Source organism: Mus caroli, unplaced genomic scaffold (genome assembly GCF_978045245.1).
Source record: "Mus caroli unplaced genomic scaffold, Mus_caroli_1 scaffold_9, whole genome shotgun sequence".
NCBI classification, from domain to species: Eukaryota; Metazoa; Chordata; class Mammalia; order Rodentia; family Muridae; genus Mus; species Mus caroli.
This window is the reverse complement of record NW_028227264.1, coordinates 18,387,274-18,400,296: the sequence shown is the minus strand read 5'-3', so window position 1 is coordinate 18,400,296 and position 13,023 is coordinate 18,387,274. Positions and strand designations below refer to the sequence as shown.

The 13,023-nt window shown below is 42.0% G+C and overlaps 1 protein-coding gene across 3 annotated transcripts in view; it reads left to right on the top strand.

Moving 5' to 3' along the window:
- Myb (MYB proto-oncogene, transcription factor) overlaps positions 1-12,261 on the top strand; it is a 36,387-nt gene extending 24,126 nt beyond the window's left edge. For all 3 annotated transcript variants that reach the window (XM_021173839.2, XM_021173836.2, XM_085843335.1), the window contains one exon: positions 10,991-12,261. In XM_021173839.2, the coding sequence (XP_021029498.1) occupies positions 10,991-11,107 (117 nt within the window). In that variant the 3' untranslated portion in view covers positions 11,108-12,261. The remainder of the gene's footprint in view (positions 1-10,990) is intronic.
- The last annotated feature ends 762 nt before the right edge of the window (positions 12,262-13,023 follow it).

Here is a 13,023-nt window from a genome sequence, read left to right as displayed (position 1 = left end):
TCTGTTGCTGAAGGCACCACATGCTTCAGTCACAAGACATGGAGAAGTCAACTTGGTATTTGCTGTCACCTTTTAGGACAACTGGATGAATTGTAGGCATGGTTATTTCTTAACTCAGTTGGATTGGGTCCCTGTAGCTTTCCTCAGGTACATGAACTGCTCTGATGAAAGATGGGTGGGCAGGAGTTTGGAAGAGGAAGACCAATACACCAAGTCAGTTCTTAGGGCAGTCAGTCTTCTCTCACCCTATGTAGAGAGAACTCAGAATACCTCAAAGATATGGAAGGTAAAGAAGAAATCACACGTCACCCAGGCCTAGTGGGATTCAGGAAGGAGATTAAAAGGATGTCAGAGCAAAGATAGCTATTTAATACAGAGCTGATCCTTGGTGCAGAGGAAACACCTTGCTTTTTTCTTTGGCCCCTTGGTTTCCAAAGAATTTGACTAATGCTGTTTGTATGTTAAGCTACATAAGTTTCATGCATATTTTATAACCTAGCCTAAATATTCAGCCTGTTTAATGAAATATAAAGTGTAGCCTGACATGAGGTTGCATGTCTTTTAATCTCAGCATTTTGGAAGCAGAGACAGTCAGATTTCTGGGTTTGAGGCCAGCCTGGTGTACATAGAGTTCTATACCAGCACAGCTACATAATGAGAACATGTCTTTAAAAATAAGAAGAGAAAGGAAGGAAGAGAGGTAAAGGAAGAAAGAAAGAACATTCAGAACTTCAGAGTAAATGTGTGAGTGTATTTGGTGACAGTAATCATTTCATATATTGAAAACTCATGACTGTGCACCTAAAATGGAATTCTATCAGTTTCCAGCTTTACCATGCAGTGGTTTAGGCCTAACTATTCAGAGCTGAACATGGGCTAGACATAAAACTTAATAAAAAGTAGGTTGTCTAGCTGAAAGGGTCAATCCTTGCCTTCCTGTCTTTGAGGCAGGGTCTCTTTGCCACTATGTAAGCCATGCTGGCTGGCATGTGAACATCTGGGAACTGGTGAGTCCCCACCCCAATGTGTGCACACAGGAATGGCAGACGTCTGTATTACTGCCTCTGGCTTTCATGTGAGTTCATGGGATCCAAACTCAGGTAACCAGGCTTCTGCAGCACTGAGCCAGCTCGCCAGCTCCCTAACTCAGAATTGTTAATGCTATTAACATTTTGAAAGCTAGTCTGGGACTTTACCAACATGGGCATCTAGTCTCTGAGGTCATAGACTCACATGTGATTTCAAAAGTGTTTCAGACTTTTATGATGGGTATTAAAGGATGAATCAAGTGATTCTAAATATTTTAACACATCCCTAATGATCTTGTCTCAATCCAGCACCATTTTGCTATAGTCTTCCTTACCTGTGAGGGTATAGTTTTTTTTTTCCCCTCCCCACAGTGGTACCTGAATTGTGGCTGATATCAAACATTACATATCTGATGCTTTTACATACCTAGCATAAAGTCTAATCTATAGATTAGGCAGTGATGGATTAGTAATGAGATACAGAAGTATGATAATAAACTGTAATATAAAGCATTCTAATCCTATGAGTTGTTTATTTCTGCATCGTCTGACTGCATTTGCCCCAGGTAACTGCACTACAAAATGCTGAGGCTGGTGCACAGGGAGCTCCACTGTTTTTTCCTGTACTGGGAGCTTTGTTTGTTGAAACACAATGCCATTTCTAGTGTTTCCACCAATAATTCAATTGGATCTGGTTAGGCAGATCTTCCATATGTGGTATTGGTGAGCATACTGTTCATTTATTAAATAGTCTAACTTGGATACTTTCTTTCCCTTTTACTGTGAAATAAATATCTGACAAAAGCAAATTAAGGAAGGAAGGGCTTGTGTTGGTTTGTACGTCGTTGGAGGGTGCCAGCCATCATGGCGGCAGGAGCTTGAGGGAGGCAGGCAGCGGTCACATCTCCCCCAGGCAGGAAGCACAGAGCAATCGACACTACTGTTCAGTTTGCTTCCCCCTTTTTATGCAATCCAGGACCCCAGTGCAGAGAACAGCACTGCAGTGTTTAGAGTATGTAGTCCCTGTTCAATTAACTAGTCAAGATAATCCCTCACAGATACTCCCAAAGGCTTGCCCCTGGAAGAGATTCTATTTCGTCAAGTTGCTGGTCACTATCAGCCTTCTCACTGAATAAAGAACATTTCATAGAATCTAAAACTTTTCTCATTTGAACTTTTAAGATAAATTAAATTTTCAATGGATCTTTAGCCAAACCATTTGGATATTCTTGACACTGCATAGATTTTCATTATTTTGGTTTTATTTTCTTGAAATGAGGTCTTACTATATTGTGTAGCCCAAGCTATCCCCAAATTTGGGACGATCCTTCTGCCTCGGCCTTCTGAGCGTTGGGATTGCAAATTGAAATTCACTGTGCCTAGCTTTTATCTGAAACAACAAAGCACTATTCCCCAAATATTTTACAAGTTGACTGTTTTATAAAATATAAAATATTTGCCACTTTTCTAGTGTAATAAATTGCAAATGTAATTAAAACCAGTTTTAATAGTCACATGCTTGATCATAACAACAGCTCTTTTGACAGACCAGTTATTATCATGCCAGTGTCCATGTACTGAGTGTGTTATACTTGTGTTTCTAGAGAGTATACTATAATTGAATAAACATGCATAGATGTAAAACATCTGACATCTTAAGGGAGCTGGGATGGAGGTATAGATGATGATATAGCAACTGCTGAGTATGTGGAAGGCCCTGGCTCCAGCCCAGAACCACTGACTAAGAGAGGGAGGGAGGGAGAGAAGGAGGGAGGGAGGGACACGAAGGGAGGGAAAAGGAGAGAGGGAGAAAAAGTGAAATACAAGAAACTAGAAGTATTATATTTTATTATACAATTCAAACACACAGAAATATAGAAACTATAATGATCTCAGCAGCTGTTAATAAATAGTTTGCCATATTTGTCTACTTCTTGTGAACCATTTAATGTAGGCTCAGACAGCATAACATCTTATTCAAATGTATTTCCAGAGTCTAAAAATAGACATTCTCCTCTAGAATGCCACACCATTATCATACGTTATTAACAATCATTCCTTAATATTCTATTCCCAGAATGTATTTAATTTAATTTTCTCTATTAACCAAAGGAAACTTGTCTATTTTACTCGTTTGGTTAATCAGAAGTATAAGAGGGCTTTGAGCTACTGTGTACAATCATGTGGCATTGGTTTCTTACCCTGTTTTCAGAAGGAATTTGTTGAAGCTGCTTAAACATAATTGTTGGGTTTCTTTCTCTATCTTTTAAACATCGTTCTGTAACTTTCAACTGTAAAGCAAAATCACTCGTAGTTTGAGACACGTTTGGTATCTGTGCCTCTCGAGTGGCTCAGTCTCTGTGAGACTTTTTCATTGTGTCTTTATCAGTACCTAGCTTATTTCCCAGGTGCAGTAGGGTGCAGGCTAGAGTCTAGACGTATATGCAGTGATCACAAATGGAGAAGTGGAGAGAGCATTCATCCCAGAATGAAGCAGGGATGTCAGAGTTACTGTGAGAGGCCTGTGTCCCACCTCTGTTTACCCTGACAGCTGAGGTAGACACCCAGAGAAAGCTGGGGGAGGATTTGCCTGTTTTCCTGCGTGCTCTCAGTTTCCTTTACAGGGTGAGAAACATGCTTTATGCTAATAAACATTTCTACTGCCAGATTCAAACCCATGTTCTTGCTCTTAGCCGCCTGAGCTTCATTTTCTTTTACGTTATAATTCCCTTTTATTCCTGTTTGAAACATGAGTGCAAGCGCTGTGTTTATATGCATTCTTTACTCATGCACTCTCCTCTGGATTGTTTTGTAACCACAGAATGACAGCCTTAAATTTTAATTTCCTGACTAGGTTTGTCAGAGCCTTACTCTTTAAAAAAAAGAAAAAATAACAATGAGTTTGAATACATTTCTTCAGTCTTTAATACTTCAGCCCACTCTCAGAAGTTCCAGAATTTTACAGGACTGTTAGCAGAAATTGCGACTCTCTTTCCTCCTCTTGTTCTGTGTATTTCAGCTGGTACTTGTCTGCATTTCACTCGTCTGTAAGTGTTCATACTTTTCCAACAACACCCTTTCCTTGTGACTGATGTTGCTCCGAAGTGACATGAGTTCTCACATGGGCATCAGAGCCTGGGCTCTGCTCTGGGCTCCTTTGGATCCTATTTGGATGACTTGAATTAATTAAATAGAGCAAATGAAATGAATTAAGTTACTCTTGTCTACAGATTAAGGACCATGGTGTGTCCTCCCCTGGTCTCTTAAGATTGCTGTAAAGATCAAATGGATTGGATGGTTCCAAGATGGCAGCACATAAGCCAGCCTGCTCCCATGATATTTATTATCAGAGAAAAACTGCATACAGCCTCTGTCCTGTCAAAGAAATGCAGCTGAGCTGGCAGAGTGCTAGCCCAGCATGCATGAAGCCCTGGGTTTAATCCAGCACCAGGTGTAGTAATGTAAATCTATAATCCCAGTGCTCTGGAAGATCAGGAGTTCATCTGTAACTACATAGTAACTTTAAACATAGTCTTATGTTTCATTATAGGTTATAAAATGAAAAAATCTAAATATAGCTTTAAAATCTTAATACAGTAGTTAAAGAGCAAGTAAGTAGGTCTCCCTATTGCCAGGACTTCTTGTATTATGGTAATTACTTCTACAATTCCTATTCCACCTTGCAGAACCAGGTCAGTGGGTCACTAAAAGAAATAGCTGACCAGGTCAGGTAGTCAGGACTCCTAATACAGTGGAGATGAAGCAGGTGACGGGCGGCCTGGGTTTCTTTTCTTTCCTGCTGTTGTGTGGGTAGCAGGAAGATAGCCGCAGACACAAAGTGTATTCTGAGTGTCTGTCTGTCTACTGTGCTGCCGGGTTTAACCTCAGGTGTCTTCCCAATTGTTGCTATTCTCTCTGGTCACTATTTTTCTCACCCATGTCACTCTCAGAAGTGTTTCAGTGACCAGCATTCAATTAGTGATATAAATTAAGTAAGCTTTCTGTGTGTATCTCTGGGATGGAATGTCTCTGATGAGCTGAGTCGGTCTGCCCTGCCCAAGTTGTTCCAAGACAATAACTCTTCATACACTTTGTTTGATGATATTTAAAACAAACATGGAGATAGAAGCTGCCTTGGGGAGGTCAGAAAAGGTAAATTGCTTCAGAGAGATTTGACAGTTGTCTGACTAACTGATAAGCAAGCACTAGGGGATGTCCGAGGAAGGAGCTGTTCTTCCAAAAACTTGGGTATCCCAAGCTATAGAATGTAAGTTATTGAGGTGTCTATAAACATGTTAGAATGGAAACTTCTAGAGACATCTGGATAAAAGCCCATATCTGCGAAAGATCCCTGTGCTCTACCCATTGTTAATTCAGCCTGGACACAGAGGCACTAATGGGTAGGGGGCATCCTGCACTAGTGGGTAGGGGGCATCCTGCACTAATGAGTAAGGGGCATCCTGCACTAGTGGGTAGGGGGCATCCTGCACTAATGAGTAAGGGGCATCCTGCACTAGTGGGTAGGGGGCATCCTGCACTAATGGGTAGAGGGCATCCCGCCACCACCTACATTGTCCATCCCTTCAGTTAGGAACCCTGAAGTTGTAAGTCTTTCATTGTGCTGCCACAGGTATTTACTAGTGAGGATGTTTGCTACCCATTGATCTCACTGTAGCAACCTCTTGATACAATGAAGACTTTCTGTGGTGTCCTTTCTGAGTGCCATTTTCCGCAGATGTCCCTGGGGAAGGAATTCTGACTTCCAGAATCTCGTTAAGGCTAAGATGAGTAGTATTTTTGTTTGGATTTATTAAATAGAATCGGAGAATTCTTACTCTGGATCCCTTAGACACTATCTATCCATGTATATTAGTTTTTTTAAAAAGTAATATAAATATCAATAAGATAGAAATTATATGTTATAATAATAAAATATTAAATAAATAATAAAAATATATATTAGATTCATCTAGCTGTCTTATTACATCTTCACATTGTAAAATAGAATTTCCCAGGCGCCTTGACCTCAGCAGATACTGTGTGGCTTTATGAATGTAATAATACAGTTATTCAGCATGAGGGGAGCCCACGGGAAATGTTGCAATAATCTAGTTCTGTCAGAAAACCACCTGTGGGCATGGTCTCGTCTCCTTTCATTTATTGGGCTTTTGCAAAGGGTCTGGGTTTTTTTTTTTCCAAAGTGCTTTAACAGGATATCCCAGTTAAAGTTTTGACAGACTGTTTATAGTTCACTTCTGCCCAGCGGCAATGAAAGATGCATTACAGGATAGGCCAGGTGACTCTCCTGGCCGCCACAGGAGGATGTAGGGTAGGATTTTATTAACATTTAAATGAATTCAGACAGGCTGACATCTACAGAACACTGGGTTTGGAAGCAGCAAGAATTCACATGCAGAAGTTGCTGCGCCTAACAGCTCTCTTAAAGTAAACAGAAATTCAGGAGTTGAAAACAGAAACACACAGAAATTGAGGTGACAGCATTCAAAAATAGTCCTTAACAGAAAGACACCTAATCCTGGTTTGTCACAGCTATCATGTTCTTGAGAAGTTGCTGTGGGGTCCCCAGTTCAAGATCCTAAGGAAAAAAGGAAGCTGGCCTTGACTGTCTTTTTCCTTTCCTTTCCTTTCCTTTCCTTTCCTTTCCTTTCCTTTCCTTTCCTTTCCTTTCCTTTCCTTTCCTTTCCTTTCCTTTCCTTTCCTTTCCTTTCTCTTCTTTTCCTCTTTCCTTCTCCCTCCCTCCCTCCCTCCCTCCCTCCCTCCCCCTTTCTGTGTATGTGTTTGGGAGAAGCACACAGGTGGTATGTTGCAGACAGAGGACAACCTTGGATATTGTTCCTCAGATTCTGTCCATCCCACCCTACCATCTCTTTTGAGACACTCCCTGAAACTCATCAAATACTTAAGCAGGCTAGGCTGGCTGGCTAGTGAGCCCTAGAGATCCACCTGCCCCTGCCTTCTTAGTGCTAGGATTCCAAATGCACACTTACCGTGCCAATCCCGCCCCCCTTTTAAAAAACACAGTTTCTGGAAATCCAGCCAGGTTCTTCTTCACTGAAGAGTAAACCCTTTACTCCCCGGACCATCTCCCTCGCTTGAACAGTTCTTCCTTTGAACCATAGTGCCCGACTACCTGACCTTGCTCTCCATTCTCGCCATTGGTATGTGTTCTGTTCAGTTTATTACATTCTCTGTGATGTACCTACTGTGTGCTCTCCTAGCTCACAAAGCTGCTTAGCTCATGCGAGCTGCCTTTCTGCCCACAGTGATTCCACACACCCTAACTAACTGCACACTATCATGTGCACACCAAGAACCGGGTGTTCTGACCTTTCCCTAGCCCTAGGCTCTGAGACTCTGACCTAGCACTAGGCTCCGGCTTACCACATGTGCTGAGGAGTCGGTATTTTCATTATTTTGAATTTGATCTTTAGACATTCTCTTTTGTAGGAGAACCTGATTATTTGAAAAGTCCCCACAAAGGACTCATGAAAACTATATAGTACATTCTTTATATATTGATTCTATCTTAAATATCTAGTCCTGGAGGAAAGACAAAATATCAATCCAGGGATGCTCAACCTGGAGATTTATCAAAGTCACAACTCTTTTCAAATTGATAAGTTGATGTGATTCTCTGAACAGGCATGGACAGTTGAGAGTCATCTAACATACCATACTGCAAAGGACGGCTCAGTGTGTGGCCATCAGCAGGAGCAAACATAACTTATATTGTTGTGGAAGCTTAAGAAACTTAATTTGCATACAGGAATTTTATTCTGTATTAAATCAGGCCAAGTAGAAATTTTCTTCTTTTAGTAGGGAAAGCTCTTAGAAAAAAATAGAAATAAGCTTTTTTTGTTTCTATATGTTTTTTCCTTCATTCTTCCTCCTCCATTTTTTTGAAGATACATGTTTTTGGTTGTAGTCTCTCCTCCCCCAGCCTGAAACCTGCAGTAGCCTCCTCACTCAGTGTTTCTAAGCACTGCATATGCTTCTCTGTAGGGGATACACCATATTGATTCGTTGTCTCATTTTTTTTTTGTTTTGTTTTGGTTTGGTTTTTCGAGACAGGGTTTCTCTGTGTAGCCCTGGCTGTCCTGGAACTCACTCTGTAGACCAGGCTGGCCTCGAACTCAGAAATCCGCCTGCCTCTGCCTCTCAAGTGCTGGGATTAAAGGTGTGCGCCACCACACCTGGCTCTGACTTGTTGTCTCTTAACTGCTCATTATTATATGTCATATTTTGCTGCAAGGATTACAGGCCCTAACTCAGTAATTCAAGACTGAACAATTAAATTATATTAGTTTAGGTGATAGAGTGTGTCTGTTTGATTTCTGTGCTGCACTGGAAAACCTTCGCTCCAGCAAGTTAGCAGGCAGTAACACTAAAGCAGAGGCGCTGGGCGGACTGAAACCCTGTGCAGAGCCATGTGTGTTCGGTCTGTGCATTTGGATCCAGGGAAATACTCATTTTACAGCACTTTTCAGCCTTCCTAATCTGCAACCCTTTAATACTACTACTGTTTTGAATGTGTAAAGGCTGAATCTGTGTTTTCCCATGGTCTTAGGTGACTCCTTCAACCCTCCCCCACACCCTCACAGGAGTTGCAATCCACAAGTTGAGAACAGCTGGTTTAGAACCATTTCAAAGGATGCTGTAACTAAGCTTATTGTTAGGACAAATATCAAATGTGACTTTGTGTTAGAAGTCAACCTGGGATGGCTGCCATCTTGGTTGTAGCACGTCTGTGACATGCTGTCCCTTGAAATTCTGTAGGACGATCCAGTGGCGATGGAGTACGTCAAGCTGCACCTGATTGTGCACTTGACTGTGTTTGAGAGGCAGCCAGGCAAGCTAAGAGGCTATGACTCAGGGAAATCGGAACACAGCGTGCTGCAAACTGAAAGTCACTGGAACTTTGGTGTAGTCACTGAGGGGGGTGGCGGGGAGATCAGGACCTCAGCACCATCTCCAGCCGTGTTCCTTCAAGGTTGTCATAGTTACTCACCAACAAGCATGCCTCTTCTCACTCCACACCACCCACTCGCCCCACCCCACCCCACCCCCATGGTTCTGTCTGTACTGGAAGGTCCTGGAGATAAACCCCTGAATTTCCTATTCACTTCCCTGCTGCGTTCCTGATAAGAGGTCTTAGAGGTATGGGCTGCCGAATCCCACCTCATTCAGATCACTGTTCCCTCGTTCCTTAGTGATCTAATCTTGAGTGTGTTGCTCATGTACTGTCTTCTATGTTAACTTCCTGCTATGTGACCTACATGGGGTGCTACAGGGGTGGCCACACCATGGGTGTTCTGTGTGAGAGTTTAAGTGTGACGGGATCACAACGGTGCAGTGTAAGGGCCGTTCCATGATGCCTTGCAACGCCTACATCCTTTGTTTCTCCATAGTCTTTCTCACCAACACTGTTCAAAACGCAACTCCCCACCCTCACTATCCTTTCCCTCCGGCTGCGTTCTCAGCATCCTATGTCCTGTTCACTTGCGTGTGGCACTGCAAACCACCACGCACCGGGGGGGGGGGGGTTTGCAGGGTATAAAAGCACATGTGTGTTTTATCTCTCAAAAGACGCTTGAGGTTCTGGAGAGCAAAAGCTTCGATGTTGGAGACCAAGCATAGCTATGTAGCCCACGTTGGCCTTCAATTCACTAAGTCTCAACATTCACTTCCTAGTGTTCTTGCTTTTTGTTCTTTAAAAAATTATTTATCTACTTTATGGGCATTGGTGTTTTGCCTGCATGTATTTTCTGTGTGAAGGCGTCAGATCTCCTGGAACTAGAGTGACAGACAGTTTTGAATTGTCATGTGGGTGCTGGGAATTGAACCTGGGTCCTCTGGAAGAGCAGCCAATCAGCACTCTTAACCACTGAGCCATCTCTCCAGTCCTACTTCTCTACTTTAGAATCACTGTTGTATTTGTGCTATGAACGCTGTAAACCATCCTGAGAATTAAGTGGGACAGAAACTGTACATATTCCAGTTTGAGTAGACATGGAGAAACAGCAGGAACCAGGAGATACAGTGGGCAGAACAGCGTTCAAGCTGTTGTATGTACACCATAGCCTCACTTGGGCAAGTTCTCTCTAAACCTCGCCCCTTCATGTACTTGTCCAGCTACCTACGGTTTGTCTGAACCTTTCCTCGTGGTGTGTCTGCACTATGTACATGTGACTGTGTATGCATAAGACCCAGTACTGTCCTGGGTATCTGTATGTTGCTCTTCATTACTTATATCTTGTGATTTCCAATGTATCCCTTAAAACTACGCTAAAGTGGGGCTGGAGACGTAGCTCACTCCGCAGACTTCTCTGCCACACATTAAACCCTGACCCAGCACTTGGGGAGTTGAGGCAGGACATTAGAAGTTCAAAGTCAGCTCAACTACACAGTGAGTTCAAGACCAGTCTGAGATACATAAGGCTCTGTCTAAAAGGAGAGGAAAAGGTTAAGCTAATCTAGGAGTTTGGGTTGTATTTAATGGTAGAGCATTTGCCTAGAAAGTGTGTGAGGCTCTGGGTTTAACCTTCAACACCGCAGAAGGAAGCTGTGCTGATAGACATTCTAATAAAGTTAACTTTGAAATGTACATGTATGCAAATAGATGTATGTACTTTAGATATTTGTATGAATTGTGTGGGTTTTATCAGGTACTGGTACATTACAGAAATTAAGCTTCTTGGCTCAAGGGCTCATCAAGTCCATGGAGTGAGTAAAGGCCTAGGATCTATCTGCCTCGGGTATCTGTAGAGTGATGCCCAGATTCTGTCTCCAACCTTGGAAAACTGCCTGCGAGGCAGAAGGCATTCCAAGAACAAGATGTTACATCTTACGAAAGTTCTGCTTCCCGCCTGGCTGCCCTGCTGGGGTGGGGAAGCCTGTGCCTCCTGGCCTGACCCTAATATCTCCTTCTCCTCCCTCATTAGCCATGCAGTGGTGCCTGGGAACCAGCATCCTGTGGGAAGACAGAGGACCAGATGACTGCCTCCGGTCCGGCTCGGAAATACGTGAACGCGTTCTCAGCTCGAACTCTGGTCATGTGAGACATTTCCAGAAAAGCATTATAGTTTTCAGAACACTTAAAGTTGACTTTCGACAGATCGTTCCTCGGCGTGGAGCGCTCCATGGCTGAGAGAAGAGCCTGTTTTTGTTGTGGTACAACAGTTGAGAGCAGCACCAAGTGCATTTTAGTTGCTTGAGATCTCACTTGATTTCACACAACTAAAAAGGATTTTTTAAAAAAATAATAATAATGAATAACAGTCTTACCTAAATTATTAGGTAATGAATTGTGACCATTTGTTAATATCATAATCAGATTTTTTTAAAAAAATAAAATGATTTATTTGTATTTTAGAGGATACAACAGATCAGTATTTTTGACTGTGGTGAATTTAAAAAAAAAAAAAATTTACGCAAAGAAATATCCCAGTATTCCATGTATCTCAGTCACTAAACATACACGGAGATATTTTTAAAAACCAGGAGAAGCATTATTATGAATGTTAGCTGAACCCCAAGTAATATGTAATGCAACCTCTAAGAGCTCATTTGTGGCTAATAATCTTGGAAATATCTTTATTGTATTAAACCATTTCATGAGGAGAATTTTGTTGTCAGCTTGCTTGAAAAGTTATTACTGTATGAAATAGTTTTATTAAAAATTATATTTTTATTCAGTAATTTAATTTTGTAAATGCCAAATGGAGAAATGTGTTCGCTGCTATGGTTTTAGCCTGTAGTCATGCTGCTAGCTAGTGTCGGGGGGCAATAGAGCTTAGGTGGAAAAAAGAGAAAGAGACTCGGTGTTAGATAACGGACTATGCACTAGTATTCCAGACTTTTTATTTTTATATGTATGTCCCTTTTCCTTTTGTAATTGGAAAACTTATTTGGGAGAATTTTTGCATTTGTTGTACATTTTTGTTTTTTAGGATTTTTTGTTGTTGTTATTGTCGGTTTATAAAAGCATTGCACTTCTTTTTCTTTTTTTGGGAGATTTGTGTTGTTTATGTCATATGTTTTGTTTTGAGTTCAGCCTGAATGTTCATCCATTTGGGCATTTTTCTGACTTGGAAGAACTTCCCTGTAGGTTTCTAAGTGTACAGAGCCAGAACTGCCTCGTGGTTCCTGGACTTCAGGGAAGACAAATTTAGAAGTAAACAGCCGGTTTCTGCCTTGAGAGCATTTGCAAGAATGCTGGCCTTGAATTCTGAAATGACAGTGTATTTACTGCCTTTGTAGCAAAATAAAGCTATCCTCTTATTTTACATACTTCCTGATGTCTCTCGATTCTGTGATTTGGGGTGATGGTTGCATATTCGAGGAGATGAGACAAACTCAAAATAATCTTTTCTTTCAAAAAAAATGTGCTTGCCATCTAACTTTTTACATGGAGAGTCATCACCACTTCAGGGAATGAAAAGACAAACCAAGGTGAGTCCACAGAACCGTCACAACGACAGTTGGAGGGCTCTTCCAGCCTGTGTCAAACAAGGGCGCTGAAGCTCTTTCATTGAAACAATGCACTCTAGAAGTAAGTGCTGGTATCTGAGTTAGGGTGATGGCTCAGTCTGGAATGTTCTTCTGTCAAGAATATAAACCTGAGCCGGGCGTGGTGGCGCACGCCTTTAATCCCAGCACTCGGGAGGCAGAGGCAGGCAGATTTCTGAGTTGGAGGCCAGCCTGGTCTACAGAGTGAGTTCCAGGACAGCCAGGGCTATACAGAGAAACCCTGTCTCAAAAAAAACAAAGAAACAAAAAGAATATAAACCTGAGTCCCCATCTCCAGAAGCCCCACAAAGCCAGACAAGGCATCCACGTCTATAGTCCCACCAGACAAGGTGTCCACATCTATAGTCCCTTTGTATTCCTGTGGCAAAGAACGGGAGTTGAAGATGGGGATTCTCGGACGCTGGCATGCACCCAGCAAACCCACACAGGAAAAGGCAGACACTAA